Source organism: Podarcis cretensis (genome assembly GCF_951804945.1).
Source record: "Podarcis cretensis genome assembly, chromosome: 7".
Classification (NCBI taxonomy): domain Eukaryota; kingdom Metazoa; phylum Chordata; class Lepidosauria; order Squamata; family Lacertidae; genus Podarcis; species Podarcis cretensis.
The window spans coordinates 6,981,178-6,998,955 of NC_137176.1; the positions used below are offsets into that span (position 1 = coordinate 6,981,178).

Genomic DNA, 17,778 nt, shown 5'->3' on the forward strand with positions numbered 1-17,778 from the left:
GTCATCTACAAGAGAGGGCCAATTCTATATTGGTGGTGTGATGAATATGCCATTGCATCAAATCTCTGTGATTCCAGCCCGGGATGTAACTTTTTCCAGAGTCTCTAAGAACAAGGTGAAAGAGAAAGAACAGGTATTGTGTAATACTTCTTTATTTTTCATTTGTTTAGGAGATTTCAGGTCTCTGTGCTTATCATTCTTTCTGCATTTTGTATATGCTTATGTCAATAACCAGACTGTTGTGAAAAATGACAACAATTTTTTTTTAAAAGGGAGGTGTGTGAGAGTAAGATTTGTTTTTCATTACTTCTTTTTGAGAAACCCATGCTAGCTCTTAGTAAACATGAGTTTTGAATCTTTATCTGGGCCTCTGGGGATGTTAGAGTTCATTACTATTTGTCATGGATGAGTTTAGCCACATCTTTGTGGATAGGTTTTTAACTCTTATTCATAATTAAGTAATTTAATATACTTTGTGGTCATATGGTTTCATACTATGGCTGTGTATCATTAGGTGGCATGTGGACTATATAGGTTGTTCACACCCTCAACAACACCCATCAAGTTTTTAGGGGGCTCTCTCCCATATATTATTGGGGGGGCTCCTATGATTCTGCATAAGCATGCATGGGCCTGGTTCTGTATGAGCAATGTCAGTAGTGAACAAGTGCGGATCAGCAGAAGTGCCTTGATCCTGCCACATCATGAACATTGGTAGCTGGAGAGGGAAAGTGGAATGATGACGGTTGTGTTACCTTAGGCTGCCAATAGTCTGGGTTCTCGATTACTCCAGTGGGGAGAACAAACGGGAATTTGTGTCCACAGTGCACTGAGCGCTGGGGTTGTTGAAGGAAGGTATTTGTGGTGCCAAAGGAGGAAGTGCCTCTGATGTGAACAGCACAGACTTTGCAGTAGGCATGCCAAGGACTGGGGCTGAGTTTGGGTCTTGCCATGTGTACATGAATTCCAACATTATGACAGGTGCTGCTGTTTCTCTCAGGGGAGCGTTCTCAAACAGATAGGGATTATCTGTGTGTTTTGGGACAGAACTTGGAAGAGCAAAGTGCCCTCTCCACCCCCCTTCTCTCATGGAGCATGCTGTGTGCCCCCTCTGAGTTCTGGGCTCCTAGATAGCCATTTTCCCTGGGGGTTGAGATTCCTTACTTGGGTCGTTTGTTGGGTGGGCTGTGTGGTGGCTGGCTCTGGAGGTTTGAAGTACCTCAGGCAAAGTACTTAATTCGTTCCGGAGGTTCATTCTTGACCTGAAACTGTTCTTAACCTGAAGCACCACTTTAGCTAATGGGGCCCCCTGCTGCCGCTGTGCCGCCAGAGCACGATTTCTGTTCTCCTCCTGAAGCAAAGTTCTTAACCTGAGGTACTATTTCTGGGTTAGTGGAGTCTGTAACCTGAAGCATATGTAACCTGAAGCGTATGTAACAGGAGGTACCACTGTATCCTGAGAGCTGTCATTTATTTTGGGGGCATGTCAGAGACTTGTTGCAGAGTTGGATTTAGGAGAGCGTGACTGGTTCAGTCGCTCTGGACGCAGAGAGCGAGAGGTTAGGTGTGTGCCGAATTTTGGCATTGCACAGGGCGCTGCTGAAAGGGATGTTTTGCAGTTCAGATTATATTTGGTTATGTCTGCCTACATGATGATGTTGATGATGATGATGATGATGATGATGATATTTATTTATTTATTCATTCATACATACATACATACATACATACCCCGCCCATCTAGCTGGGTTTCCCCAGCCACTCTGGGCGGCTCCCAACCAAATATTAAAAACATGATACAGCATTAAACATTAAAGACTTCCTCAAACACGGCTACCTTCAGATGTCTTTTAAAAGTAAGATAGTTTAGATAATTTAGACTTTAGTGATTGTGGGTGGGAATGTCCTTGAGCTAATGATGCGAAAGATCAAAAGATGCTCTGTACTGGAACGACAGCCCACTCTTGTGCACAGCACATTCCATTTTCACCCGCCTTGAGTGTGCAGTTTGGAAGGCAGAGTGAATATGAGACTGGGTGGGCTATAAGGTTGGAGAGGTTTTGACCTTGGAGTTTTTAGTCCAAGTATTGGGAGAGCCATCTCCAGAATCACAGTACTGCTTCTGATATACCATACCACCAGTCAGTGGCCATTATTGAGCCATAAGGTTTTTCAGCTCACCTCCCAAATTAGATTCTTGCAGAGAGAGCATGCAATCATGTATTTTAGAAAAGTTTATAATAATAATTAAAAAAACTGAAAAGAGCAAGGAAACCATTAAAAGTGCTAAATTGTACTCAGATGGAGAAGGTGCTGCATTTCCCTAAACTAAAAACATTTGAGAAATGAAGAAGGTAGACAAGGCAGACTAACTGCTTGTTATTTTACTGAAAAAGAAGCAAAATGATCTCATTCCACCACTGCAAAAAATGTAGCCAATAACTAAGGAAATAGCAGGGGGATTTCTTAATTTTAACAGCAGATTCTATGCTCTAGAAAATTTATTGGCAGACAAGATTAGAAATTTTGTAGCAAAGGTAAGACATTGCTCAATTCTCAGAAGAAGAGATTACAAGAACCCAGTAGCAGCAGAAATATTAAAGTACAGTGGTGCCCCGCAAGACGAACGCCTCGCAAGACGGAAAATCCGCTAGACGAAAGGGTTTTCCGTTTTGGAGGCGCTTCGCAAAACAAATTTCCTATGGGCTTGCTTCGCAAGACGAAAATGTCTTGCGAATTTCTGCAGGGGTTTTTTCCTCCCCCCCTTTTTCTAAGCCGCTAAGCCACTTATCAGCTGATCCGCTAAGCCGCTAAAAGCCTCTAAAAGCCGCTAAGCCGCTAATAGCGCTAATCCGCTAATCCGTCAATGGGCTTGCTTCGCAAGACGAAAAAACCGCTAGACGAAGAGACTCGCGGAACGGATTAATGTCGTCTTGCGAGGCACCACTGTAGACTAATATATATATATCTTAAGAACATAGGAAGAGCATGCTGGATCAGAGCAGTGGCCCATCTAGTCCAGCATGCTGTTTTCAGAGTGCTGTTCTCAGTCAGATGCCTTGGGAAACCTACAAGCGGGACCCAAACACAAGAGCACCCCCACCCCACCCCCAATACAGTTTCCAGCAACTGGGATTCAGAACCATGACCATGGAGGCAGAGCATAACCATTGATAGCCCTCTTCTCCATGATTTTGTCCTGTCCTCTTTTAGAGCCATCCAAGTTGGTGGCCACCATTTTCTTACCTATTCTGAATATTCAGACATTCAGCTTCATGGGCTGTCCCTGAGTGCTAGTGTTGTGAGAGGGGGGGGGAACTTCCCCTTATCTACTTTCTACATTCTATGCATCATTTTATACACTTCTGTCATGTTGCTTCTTACTCTCCTTTTCTCTAAACTTAAGAAGCTCCAGATGTTGTAACCCAGGGGTAGGCAACCTAAGGCTCAGGGGCTGGATGCGGCCCAATCGCCTTCTCAGTAGAATGTGTGCTTTTATTTAAAATGCATCTCTGGGTTATTTGTGGGGCATAGGAATTCGTTCTGGCCCACCACATGGTCTGAGGGATGGTGGTCTATGGCTGAAAAAGGTTGCTGACCCCTTTTGTAACCTTTTCTCATTGCTCCCTCTCCTTGATAATTGTGGTTTTTTTTTCAGCTCTACAATATCCTTTTGGAGGTGAGGCAAACAGAACTGTACAAACTATTCCAAATGTGACTGCACCATAGCTTTGCATAACAGCATTATGATATTGGCAGTTTTATTTTCAGTTTCATTCCTAGTGATCCCTAGCATGGAATTCACTTTTTTCAAAGCTTCTGTACACTGTGTCAACATCTTCATTATGACCTCAAGATCTTGTCCCCGGTCAGTCACCGCCATGAGAATTTGGGGGAGGGGGTACTGCCCCAATGTACATCACTTTACACTTGTTGATGCTGGATTTTTTTATACAGTGGTACCTCGGTTTACAAACTTAATCCGTTTCGGAAGTCCGTTCTTAAACCGAACCGTTCTTAAACTGAGACACACTTTCCCATATGAGGCCTCCCGCCGCCAGTGCCCTTCCACCATTTGGCTTACGTTTGTAAACGAGGTAAAGTTCGCAAACCAGAACACTACTCCTGGTTTTGTGGAGTTCGTAAACCGAATCATTCGTAAACAGGACTGTTCTTAAACTGAGGTAACACTGTACTGCATTTCAGTTTGGAGAGTTCCCTTTGGAGCTCTTCACAATCTTTTTTTGTTTTAGCCACCCTAAAAAGATTAGTATTAGCAAACCTGGCCACCTCACTGTTCATCCCTAACTCTAGATATGGGCAATTTAGAAAGCATGGGGGGCCTAGTACTAATTCTTGAGGGACTCCATGTTTCACATCCCCCCATTGGAAAACTGTCCATTTATTCAGATCTCTGCTTTCTGTTGCTTAACCAATCCCTGATCCAGAAGAGGTCCACTTGCTCCATGGCTGCAAAGCTTACTCAAGAGATTTTCACAAGGTACTTCGCTGAAAATCCAAGTCCATTATGTCAACTAGGTCACTACTAACTATATTCTTGTTTCCACTCTCAGAGACCTTTAATAGATTAGTGAGACAGCACTTGCCCTTGCAGAAGCCATGCAGGTTCTGCTTCAACAGGGTTTATTCTTCTATGGGCCAGACACTAAACTAACTGGCCTGCGATTTCCAGGATCTGCAGGATTCCTTAAAAAAAAAGATGTTACATTAGCTGTTTTTCTATCCTCGGTTATGAGGTTTGAACTTAGGGACAAGTTACAATTTTTTGTTAGAAGTTCAGCATTTTAGTATGTGAAATTGCAGAGGGAGAGGGCAGAATGGAAACATGGTAGAGTTGTTGGTTTTTTTTTTTTAAAAAAAAAAACATTTATTGGGACATTTGTTAAATGCTATAAGATTTCCCAGAGACTTGAAATATATCAAACCTTATAGCTGTAGGTAAACAAGGGAAACATCTTATACTTTCAGACCAATAGCTCTTCTCAGCAGATACAGTCATATCTCGGGTTACAGATGCTTCGGGTTGTGCACCGCACCGAACCCGGAAGTGCCAGAATGGGTTACTTCTGGGTTTCGGCGCATGCACAGAAGCGCTGAATCACAACCTGCGTGTGCGCAGACACACAGGTCGCGGGTTGCAAACGCTGCGGGTTGCAAACGTGTTTCCCGCACGGATCACATTCGCAACCCGAGTGTCCACTGTATCTTAAAATCTGGCTATGTGGCTAAGAGATTGAACTCTGTAATTAGTAAATGGATCGCAGATTATTAAATGACAAGACTTCTTTAATTTTAACAATTTGTATACCACTTAATCAAAGTCATCTTTAAGCAGTGCTTTCATACAACAGTGCAGTAGTAAATATAATTCATGTTATTAAAAAACTAAAAAGGCAAGAGGACTGTTTTTGGATGCTGAACAAAATTGGTCATCAAAATAGAACATCTGCATTGGGTTTTGGAGAAGGTTGCCATAGGAAGCAAATGCATACAAGAAATTATAGGCTATTCTGGCTCCTTTAATTGTATTATTTTGTCATGTCAAATCACTCATTCCATTCTCATTGTCAGAACTAGGAAGGGAAAGAGAAGAGGCTCCACCAGCAATCAAATGGCTGTTTATAAAGATGTAAACTCACCGCTACCTTTTTCTCTCTCTATACCCATGTGTACTGCTCTGGATAATGTTCTCTCTGTGTGGAACAATTATGTATTGTAGTTAGAAAGAGAATCCTGTTGTGTGAAACACACTTACGTGAAAACATACATGTTATTTTTCTTGCAGGCTGGTGGTTCAACCTCTGTTTCTGCTCCTCGCATCTTCTGTCAAACATCTGTTACGCCAACCAGTCAGGACATATGCAGGTAAAGTAGTGGTTGTGTTGTTGCAGTAAAACATTACTTTCAGTTTTGCACATGATGGCTATTCACATACATTCTCAAGTTGTCAGAGATGAGATGCATGGATTACAATTCAAAGCAAGATTCTCAGACACCTGACTCCTCCAATATGCAGCCATTTTTCTAGTGTTTTCAAAACGCAACAACAGAAGTGCCTTTCCAAGCAAAAAAGACACAGGAAAGTTAGCAGTCTTGGAGTATAATATTAAGGGCTGAAGTTGTTGTTCAGGGGGCACAATTAGTGTGTTACATTGCATGTAATGCCAAGTTCCTATAAATCAGAAAAAAGACTGCCCACCTGTGGAATATAAAAGCACAACGAATGGGGTGTTCAGGCCAGAATTCAAGGTAAAAGCACGGAACAGCTTCTTCCTTTTTTCTCTTTAAGTAGATTCCCTATTTATATTGCATATATTTTTATTTACAATATTTGCCACACATCAGGCCTCCATGATGGCTAACATAATATACATAAATAAAGCAGTAATAAGATTTCTTTAAAAGCTTGTGGTGACTTACAAAACTCTAGGGCAGGAGATGCCAATGTGGTGCCCTTCTGATGTCGTTGGACTACAGAGCCATCAATACCAGTCAGCATGGACGTGGGTAGGGATGATGGGAGTGGTAGTCCAATAGCTTCTGATGGACATCAAGTTGGCTCTCCCTGCTCTGGGGACAGTGATGGAAAATGCCCACTCCAAGCTTTAGGTGTTTCTGTTGCTGCTGTTGCAGCTGCTGGTCCTTGAAGGTTACTTGGTGACCCTACGGGACAATCCTTCTCTGAAGTGTGCTACCTTACAGCTCAGGGCCAGGTAGGATCAGATGTTTTTCATCCCTGGGACTAGTGCATATGCTTTGCACTACTGTTACCTGCTGCTGTTGGTTTTATTTTGATTTATGCTGTTGCTGGTTTTATTCTGATTTAGACTTCATGTTTGTATTTTACTTCATTCTTACAGTTTAATTTTTTTACTCTAAACTGCCCCAAGAACCTTGATAAATAAATTAAATAAAATCATTATCCTCAGCTGCTTTCCCTCCAGTGGGGATTGTTTCTGATCTTGGAGCTTCACCAGGAGAACAGTTGTTAAGAGTACTTTTGGAGGGTTTAGCAGTCCCTGCCCACACATGCTGTGCTTTGAATGGCATGTTCACATCGCTTAAAGGAAATTGGCATGGCACACATGGCATCATATTGATTTGTCTGTTTAATGCTACTGTTTGCCACTTCTGTTCTGCTTGCTACTTGTCATTCTCACACTAGCTGAAATTGTCATTTCTTCACGTAATTGTATGCATTCTTTTTATAATTGTTTTTACTTTCTGTGCTTTTATTCCACTGTTCTGCATGCAGTTCCAGTGCAGTGTGTTCTGAATGTTGTCATCACAGTCCAGTGCAATCTGCTGTTGTCTTGAAAAATCCTGTCTCCCAGAATTCTCTGACTCAAGGGGCCACTGTGACAGTAATCTGTCAGGATATGGTGCAGGCTTCCAAGAAAAAGCTCCATGGGCATGATTGTGGCCATGTTCTCAAGTCTAAGAATGGAAAAGCTATCCAGTCTCTGAAATTCTCCAAGTCTCTCAGTGATATGGACCAGAAGGCTCAGAGTGCAGTCAAGAGCTTTCACTACGCAGAACGAACCTGTTCAGAAGGCAAACTCTCACAAGCCCAGGAGCAGTGTTTAAAGCTTAACACATTTTATCACAAGGAGAAGAAAACATTCAACCTCAGGCCCTTTAATTTCAGTAGCTCCAAGCTCTCTTATTTCCAGACTCTTTCCACCAATTACTCTAGCGTTTCTGGGGCTAGTGCAGTCCACATCCCTCTCCTGGAGGAGAAGTGTGAAGGTGAAACATCCCGGAGCAAAAAGTTGCTGCACTACCTTTTCTCTTCTCGTAGCTCCAGCGCCAGCAATCATGAATTGGATAACAACTCAAGCTGCCTCCAACCAAAGAAATCATCCAGTGTGGTGGTAGAGAGCACAGGTTTCTGTTCAGATGACATGGGAGATGACGATGTCTTTGAGGACAGTTCCTCTGTGAGGCTGAAAATTACAGAGCTACGAGCACCACTCTGTTCGGTTGAAAAGGATAGTGACCTAGATTGCCCTTCCCCCTTGTCAGAAATGTCCCCCCCGCTTTCCCCTGTGTCTGTATCTGGGGATGCCTGCAGGTCGGTTTACAAAGCACTGTCTTTTTCTTCTACCCCCCTCCCAGCTCTGTTGTAGTCTACTCTGTCCCTTGTGTTCCCACTCTTGCTTCCTTCAGCACATGCAATTTTAAGACCATGCTGCTCTCCCAGCTTACTGATCTTTCCTTTTAGCATAACTTCCTCTCGAGTTAGTAAACTCTTTGAAAAAAACAAATCAATTGAGTGGCCAAGGTAAAACCCATAAATACCCAGGTGAAGCCATAAATAGCAAAAGAAAATGGGCTACTTGTGTAAAAGACGAAGGTGAACTTACAGACTGAAATAACTTAGAAACGAGGTGGCTGCAGTCCTGCACCCACTTACCTAGGAGTGAGTTCCATTGAACTTAACCGGACTGAGTTAGGTATATACAGAATTGCTCCATAAATGGATTTTGGGATCCTAGCCACATAGTCAAAGACTTACTAAGGCTTATCTGAAATCTCCCCTCAAAATTCACTTGTTCCCATGTGGCATGGTAATCTAATCAGGTTGGTTGGGGTGAACGAGTTTAACTTGGAATGGGGGAAGAGACATTTAGGCATGTTTAGTGTGGCACCAGAAGTACTTTTAAAAAACACCACTTGTGATGGCAACCAGAGCAGAGCTTCAGCCACCTTTCCAACCCCCAGGATGTGCTTCTGGAATAGCACCCACGTTGTTTGCTGAAACAAGGTGGACTGGAGGAGTTATTCCAGTCCTACAGTCAGCACAACGTTTGGTGTATTCCTTAGAGAAAGGATGTGCTGCATGACCAGCGGTCTGAAGCCTATTTAAGGAAAGAAGTTGGAGACAGGCAATTGCACTTCTGTTTCCTTTCTCCAAATAGCCTCAGGTGTTGAAGGAGAGAGAAAAAGGCTGGCTCAAAAAGTGAATTCTTTCTTGACTGCATGTGTTGCCATCTGTCTCTGGAGGCGTTAAAGAAATGGAAATCCTGGGAGAAGGAGAAGTGGATATGGTCACTTTGTACAAAGTTTCAACAAATCCAACCCTTCCTTCTTTATTCCTTCAAAGGCAACCAACAAATATCACTGAATCCTCCAGGATGTAACAATTTATATTTTAGGACAATCCGTTTTTTTTCTTTATTCCAGTACTTCTGGACAGAGAGCCAGTCTACCTAATAGAAATGTTGTGGAGGGAGATCTTCTTGGATCCCCACCAGTATAGAGATCATTCTGGTTTTTTATACTTCCTATGACCCCAAACATAAATAGTAACTTTACTGTGCATTAATTTCTCCTGGCTATGATCTGTCATTTGGCATGGTATCATGGCTACATTGAGGACTCATCCACACATCTGTTTGTCCCATGATTTCTAGTCACAGGTCCAATAAGCTCTCTCTTTTTTGTCCCTCCCTTTTCCCTGGCAAAACCCGCTGTTTCCCTCCTGGTAAGCAAAAGTGACCCACATGCCAAGAAACTAGCATGGTGGCCTTGCCCCACCCGGCAAGCCACTTTGGCTGTGCCGTTGTAGAATTCAGTAGCACTTTCAATTAACCGATTCCCCAAAACTGGAGGACTTTATTTGCTCTGTCTGAATAAGCATGTTGTAGCTGGGCATACTGTCAATCGATTTCCTGAAACAATGTAAGTAAGAGTCTTGTAAGTGGGCGTAGTTGGGGGACGACAACATTGCATTTATTGAATGTAGTGCTCACATACACATAGCACAGCATACGTTACACACATTCACACATGCTCTGTAGCATGAGTGCTCTAACTGCTAGGTGGCCTGTTTAGGAGTCTGAAAGGAGGAGGCAGGAGTGGAGCTGTGGTGTCAGTAGCATCATGCTGCTCTAGGTGGTTTAGGAGTTCTTGCCGCTCATTTTGTCCCAAAAGGTTCTGTCTTCTACCCAGGCTTTTGCACTCTTCCCTAGGGGATCAGTTGCTCACGCCCCCTTCTTTGACACACTTGATCACAGGTTGCCAGCACATGGTCAGAGAGACCTTAGTCCCATAACATCAGTGATCAGATACAGGGGCGAATCTACTAGGAAATTAATGAAGCTTAATCTTCAATGCCCTTAATCCCAGAAGCACTGGGGTTAAAAAACTTGCTTTAAAAAGTGCATCCTGCATGCATATAACATTTCCCCTAATTTCCCCTAATTTTCATCTCCCCCCCAATCATAGAATAGTTGGAAGAGACCACAAGGATCATCTAGTCTGACCTGCAATGCAGGAATATTTCATCACCTGTGGGACTCAAAGCCATGATACTGAGATTAAGAGCCTCATGCTCTACCAGCTGAGCTGATACTCAAAAACGATAAAGCATAGGAAAGTTTTGTTCACACCAGTGACTTTGACATGTGAGTACAGCAATTTTAATCAAAATGTGAGATGTAACTAAAACAAAACTGGTGATCTGTCATGGAACAAAGCCACTGAAGAAGTTAGCAGTGGTTACCCAGACTTTGTTGCTGATTGCAAAGGGACCCCCCCCCCCATATCAGTTCAAGCTTCAGGGTCCCCAAAATGTAGGTGCACCACTAATCTTGGTGTGTTATTTTGGACTGATGTCACACATACAGGAGCCTGACTGAGTGCTGTTTCTTACAGTTGAGAGGAGATGAGGCCTTTCAGACTTGGGCATCTTCAGCCAGTTTTGTTGTGTTGGAATACCAAACATGATGAACTAACATTGCCTGTTGCTTCTTTCCTAATAGTAGAGCGAACTTTTCTAAGCCAAGCAGCATTCATTCCTCGCTCATTTACAATTGATCCATATTACATTGAGGATATTAAAGACTAATATACTTTGAGAAGACTAAAGGTACAATGTTGTAGGAATATAATAGCAGTTTATAAAGGAAAGATGGTGTTTATACTTTAAAAGTTTGAGTGGAAAGCATTGGAGGCTTTGTGCAAGGGAAAGAACATACATGAAAACATACCCCATAAACACATACCTAACTTATTTAAAGGTGTATTATGTCCTGGTAAGTAGTGCAGTAAGTAAGATATTAATGTCCCTGTAGAAAGATGAAGTATTATAATTATTTTGCCCACCCTCTCTTTGTTACCAGTTCTTTTCTTGACTTTATTTATCCCACCTCTTGAGCTTTAGAAAAGCTAGAAAGACAAAACTGTGTCTTGTGCTTATGTAGTGTTATGTGTATATAGCATATTTGTATTACTGTATCTGAACAGAAATAGTCCTTGCAGTCCTTTGGAGATCTGTACTGGCTAGCCATGCATGATCTTCAATGTATATAACCCCTTCCATATTGCTTCACATGTAATGTTAAGTCAAAACATGGTGTAGCATGATTGAGCAAATGTGCAAATTCCTGGAGCAAATATTGTGACTTCATCTCTTGTCACTGCACCTCATACTTCCCTCCTGCAAAAGTTCATTCAGGCACCAGGGATTCTGCCCTGTATCTTACATTTTGAAGACTGATGCAAATAATTCATTCGGCTTCTGTGCAGTTCCCTTATGCTCCTTTAGCACACCTATGGATTCCTTATCATCCGAGGGTCTGATCACCTCCCTAGACATTCTCCTGCTAATGTATTTAAAGAACTTAATGTTGTTGGTGCTACGTTTTGTTTTTTGTTTAGCAGTGTTCTCAAATTCTTCTTTTTTTAGCATCCCCTGTCATTGCTGCCAACATGCACCATAAACACTGACTCCTCTCCAGGCTATCTGGGTGGCGAGCAACATCAGCTACCTTTGCACCCAGCAGACAATTTACCCTGTGTCTATCACACACCCTCCTATCTATAAGTTCTTACTCCCACGATTCCTCCACCCCCTGGAGAAGTATCTTCAGAATAGAGGATAGCCGCTCCCACCCCCCCGGGAATGGTCCTTTCTAAGTGAATGCTTCCCTCTTTCTCGGAGCAATGCTCTCCTCCCTGACAGTAGGGGAGCTATCATCCTCAGAGTGGGACACAGCTATAACGTCCCCGAAGGCCTCATCCACCAGTCTCTTTGCCTCTTAGCTTTTCCAGTCTGGCAACAAGTGTTCCCAGAGAGCCTGGGGCTCATTGCACCTTGGGCACACGCACAGTCATAGACGTAACAGACAGTGGAAAACAATCTGGACCAAGTTGAATGTTAAACTAGGCAAAACAAGGGCTTAGCCCCACATAGTGCAACAGCAGCAGCGGACCTGGGAAGGAATGCAATGCGTGCAATATTTCCTGCAGGAGCCCACCTCTTTGCTCACTTGTGCTAAGCCATGTCTTGACAAAGTATTACGTGTGAATTGGGCCTGTGTTTTCTTGGTTTGGTTCACAGATCTTCCCCCTAACAACTTGCTTTGCTCCTGACATAGGATATGCCATTGTGAAGGAGATGATGAGAGCCCTCTAATCACTCCCTGTCACTGCACAGGGAGCCTTAATTTCGTGCATCAGGCTTGCCTGCAGCAGTGGATCAAGAGCTCAGACACCCGCTGCTGTGAACTCTGCAAATATGAATTTATCATGGAGACCAAATTGAAACCTTTAAGAAAAGTAGGTGCAATGAATGGCTTTCAATCGTGTAAATTGTAGATTTCCTCATTACCTCAAAGGGCCACTTCACACGCATTTAAGCAGCACACATTACAGGTATCTGAAGTAGTTTTCTTTGTTCAAATAAAAATAGCAGAGAGCTGTGAGGTATCTATGCCGGGGTCGGGAGGGGTCACAGCCAGAGAGTGTCCATGCGGCTTTCAAAGATGTGCTGCTCTCTGTGCAAAGAAATATGTTTGAGGTGCTGCTGAAACTGAGTGTACACCCAAACACTACACGCGACTGTGAGGTGACATTGTGTGCGAGGGGAGGGGAGAGAGGTGCTGTCGGAAGGCAGGAGGGAAACCTGAAGGGGTCTGAGAGTAGTTTCAGGGAAGGGTGCATGAGAAAGGTGCTCCTGTTGTGGGGATGGAGTGAGAGAGGGGCTGTCACTACGTGTGCAAAAGGAACTGCTGTTGCATGTGCAGCAGCACTGGTGGGCATGCCAGAGGTGTGTCTTTGACCTGTTGCGCAGGCTACATCCCTGTTGTCTGGGAGAGAGGGGCGTGTGTGTTGCTGTCTTGGCTTGAGGTCTCCCCTCAGGGCAATATAGAAAAAACAGCCATGGGTTATAAACAGTGAACCATTGCACAGACTATTGAGGTAATTAAAAACAAGAATGATGCAACCCTTGTGGGATTGATGTAGATATGATATCGGCAATGTCCTCTCAATACGTTAAAACACTATTTGATATGGTTGGTATGATAGGTTAGAGTAATAGGAAATAGATCTTTTGTAGGGTTTTATTATTTTATCATTGTTTATTAAATTTATATACCACCTTTCATCCAAGGATCACAGGGCAGTTTACAGTATGAAAACAAAAATATGTAACGTCATATCAAACAAAACAATAACCCCCACTGTAGTATAAAAGGCCATAGATGGTTTAATTAGCCAGAGGGCTGGGGGAAGAGGATAGTTTTTGCCTGGCGCATAAAGATACGTAACGAAGGCGCCAGGCGAGCCCCCCTGGGGAGAGCATCCCACAAGCGGAGAGCCACCCTAGAAAAGGCCCGTTCTCATGTTGCCACCCTCCGGATCTCTCGCAGAAGGTGCACACAAAGAAGGGCCTTAGATGATGACCTCGGTGGCTTTGTCAGTTCATATGGGGAGAGATGGTCCTTGAGGTATTGCGCTCCTGAGCCATTTCATGCCACCAAATTCTGCACCAGCTGAAGTTTCTAAAGCATCTTCAGAGGCAGCATGGTTAAGCACTAGCTGAGGTCCATTACCCAGCAGAGGTGCCTTTGTAATCTATTTCTTCTCCTTCCCTCCCTCTCTCAAACTGTGGCGGGAGGGAGAAGTGTGGGGAGGAGATGTCGGGAGTTGAGAGGGTGACAGGAAATAAAGGTGTCTGAAGGAATGGGGAAGAGTGGAGAGAAGGCCTTTCCTACCTATACCATGCCCCTTCCTAGACAGAAACTAATATGTGTGCATTCTTTAATGCAAGACACCAGAGAGAGGGCAGCTGCTGTTGGCCATATAGGGAAAACTCTGTGGTCACTCCAGTGCAAGAAAATGTGGCCATAAAATGTATCCAGTGGCAACTGCTTTTTGAACATTTAACTTGACCTAGTGGAGCAAATTCATAATATTTTCAACATAGCTGAGGTCGTTAAATTTATATACGTAAGTGATGGAGAGAAAAATGGACTAATATGTTTATGGTATCAAATAATTCTGAGTTGGCCTGTCAAGGATGTGGATAGTAAGTAATGTGCCATGGCTAGAGGGTGTCCATAAGCTGCTCAGATCACCTGCTAAGCAGGGAACAGCACTTTTAAAGTGAAATAAAAATTAGTTTCTGTCTCCAGTAAATACAACTTGCCTCTTCTGCCGTGTTCTGGCATTCCTTTTATGATCTCACCACTTGTTCTGCTTTCTGGATTTCTTCCTAGTGGGAGAAGCTACAGATGACAGCCAGTGAGCGAAGGAAGATCATGTGCTCTGTGACTTTCCATGTAATTGCTATCACTTGTGTGGTGTGGTCTCTCTATGTCCTCATCGACCGAACTGCTGAAGAGATTAAACAGGGGGAGTCCACCGGTATGTTACTTTGCTTTTTTCAACAGAAAACAGGCAGACAAAAAATACTTGCCTGTTTTGCTCCAAGGGAATGTTATAGCAACATAAAAGGCAATGGAACCTTTTTGTTTTTACGCTCTTTGCTAATCTGATTATACCTCTGTTTTATGTGCCATCATACAGAACATATCTGGAGGTAAAAAGTATTGCAGGGGAAATAAAAAGCTTGTGCTTATGCTTTTTGCAAAAAAAACAAAACATTTTGGACTAAGACCTGTGGTCAGTAGGTACAGCCAACCACCATTTCGTGTGGGAGTTCTGTTCCCGGTCCCCGGGCGCATCGGTGGAGCGTGTATTAGTGTGCCCTGTTATGCCCTTTTAGTGACGTGTTGAGTGATGTTTCCAGGTCACTGCTGGGTTTGGCGCGATGCCTGTGTGCAATCTCGTCTTTTGGATGCGTGTTAATTAGTCGTTCCCTGTGTGGGGCAAGGAAGCCATGACAGCTTTGGAGAAGGAAGATAAGCAGTGCTCTTCTCCATTTCTGATCATGGCAATGTGCAAGCTGTGATAATGAGACAGAAATTGGGGAACTGGAGCCTTTCCCTTAGCACATATTGCCATATTTTACTTTCTTAATCTTCCATTATGTCACCTCTTTCTGTATTTCTGAAAGGAACATGGATGCTTGCCTGTTCTTCTTCATTGTGCTATTTCTTTGTCCATTTTCTTTGTCTTTCTTACATATAAAATTCAAAATCCCATTCTTGCATCACATTCTTATTGTACGCCTCCACGTACTCCCTTCCTTCTTTGACTCTCACAGATTTTGTTGGCCACTTGGCCTCCTTTTTGTTTATCTGCTGGTTCCTATACCTAAAATGGGGATAAACCTCAAAATCATTTCTTCTGCAAATGTTTTTTCTAGGCCAGCATCTGTTCACCTGTTGAACCCCCTTACTTTGCACTTGTAAGCATTCACACTGGTTATTTTTCAGGGCTGTACGTATTCTACAAATGCTGCAAAAAGTATAGGACTTCAGATGAAAAATAGAAAGTCTCAAGTAGTGGGAGCCAGCATGGTGAGGTGATGAATCCCAGTTTGAATTCCCACTCAGTGTGAAGGCCATTCTCATGGAGACAGCGCCCCCTTGGCCAACAGGGCTTTGTGGAGGAGTGGAGTCACTGCTCTATCCACAGCCTGACCACACATGGAGACCAGGGAGGAAAGTGGACAAGGCAGGCAGATGCCCGTGCCTCTAATGGAGCTATCAGGCACGGCAGTAGCTGGACCAACACACCCTTGGAGAGCTTTCTGCTTCATGGAGCCTTCACCTGCCTGCATGTTTGGTGGGTGGAAGGAGGAGCCCCATGCCAGGTGGGATGCTGCCATCATTTTACAGATGTCAGCTGACCGTAGACCCTTGACGCTGGGCAGAGGAATGCATCTCCCAGTCCACACACCTCTAAGCCATCTAAGCCTGGTGCAAAGTTGTTAGGAGAAAAGATAGTACACAGGTCCTCTCAGCTGCTTAGACATAGTCTGGTAAAAATGTCATAAGAAGAAGAGTTTGGATTTGATATCCCGCTTTATCCCTACCCGAAGGAGTCTCAAAGCGGCTAACATTCTCCTTTCCCTTCCTCCCCCACAACAAACACTCTGTGAGGTGAGTGGGGCTGAGAGACTTCAGAGAAGTGTGACTAGCCCAAGGTCACCCAGGAGCTGCATGTGGAGGAGCGGGGAATCAAACCTGGTTCACCAGATTACGAATCTACCGCTCTTAACTACTACACCACACTGGCTCCAATATTAGAGATGCCTGCCTTCTGTACATTTTCCCATAGGAGAGCTGGAAATGCGAGTGGGGATTGAACTGGAGTTTGAATGCAGAGTATTCTGAAAATGTGTAAGAATTCCTATTTCAGATGTAATACCTGACCTTAACTTAACTGGAGTTTGTTGAGCTTCTAGTTTGTTGCTGGCTTATTTTGCTGAGCACTGATTTCTTCTCTGGAAAAGTAAGAAAGCTATTTTGAAATCTCCAGGCTTGCCCCTTACTCCCAGAGGAGCCAAAGGCAGCTTTCACCCCAGACCCCTCTGGAGGGATGTACTTCTATACTCCCAGGAAGGTCTTTGTTGGGCTCCTAAAAGCCCACTACATAGTGCTTACAAGACTTTCTGTTGCTGGTTTTCTTTTTTCTCTTTCCTCTGTCCTCTTCCTCACCTCTACCTGTCACTTCTGAAAGGGCCTGCTGACTCCCCCTCTTGCCCCGTTACTGGCCTTTGAACTTTGTGGCTGGTCCGAGCCACCAAAGGAGGGAAAGGGCCATGGCATTCCTGCTATTTGGCTCTGTGAGCAGCTGCTTTGCCCCACTCGCATCCTGCCAACCCACACACCTCTTGGAGTGGAGCTGTGGAGCCACTATTCAGTGTAAGTGCACACTGTTAATGGATCTGCTTGTGGTTGTTCACACCTAGATGTGAACCTGTATCTTACATGTGTGCTCACCAAAGTACAACTTGGGGTATCTTTAATTGGGAGGTGATTTTGTAGTTACAGTATTGTATTATGTTACTACCCATTTTAAAATGCCAGCATTGTTCTGCTTACTGGCCAGAATTAGAAAAGAACCAACAAAAGTCAATATAAATGAATATAGAATATAGAATCTACACTAATGGCAGACAGTCAGTATAATGGCTTTAGGGCTTGAAGACCTAATTGTACAAATAGACAGGCTACCCAAACTCTTATTGCCCAGACCATTAGTTTAAACAGTTCCTATAACCGAGAGAGTGATAGATGGAGGCAGATTTTGTCTTTTATGAGTTACTATGGAAGCTGAAATGCACCATGGCAGGACTGGGGAATGCTTGGCATATGACTCTGCTTTGGATAGCACAAGGGTTGAAATGACAAGAGATGATGAGATTAGGAAGGGAGGAATAAGAGAGAAGCAAGATGTTAATAATTACCTATCACAGGAAGGACAAAGAGAAACTTCACCATCTCCCGTCCATTGCAACATAGCATAAGCAGCTCACCACAGCTGCATGACTCATTGGGGCTTTGTGGCCATTTCACAAAGTTCAGGCTCAAAGAAAAATGCCTGATGCTACAAGCA

General features: G+C 43.6%; 1 protein-coding gene across 1 annotated transcript in view; it reads left to right on the forward strand.

Annotated features, from left to right (window-relative positions):
- LOC307219981 (uncharacterized protein) overlaps window positions 1–17,778 on the forward strand; it is a 27,718-nt gene continuing 9,940 nt past the window's right edge. The window contains exons 1-5 of the mRNA XM_079983599.1: window positions 1–133; window positions 5,807–5,886; window positions 7,277–8,095; window positions 12,405–12,585; window positions 14,529–14,676. Of these exons, the coding sequence (XP_079839725.1) occupies window positions 41–133; window positions 5,807–5,886; window positions 7,277–8,095; window positions 12,405–12,585; window positions 14,529–14,676 (1,321 nt within the window). The 5' untranslated portion in view covers window positions 1–40. The remainder of the gene's footprint in view (window positions 134–5,806; window positions 5,887–7,276; window positions 8,096–12,404; window positions 12,586–14,528; window positions 14,677–17,778) is intronic.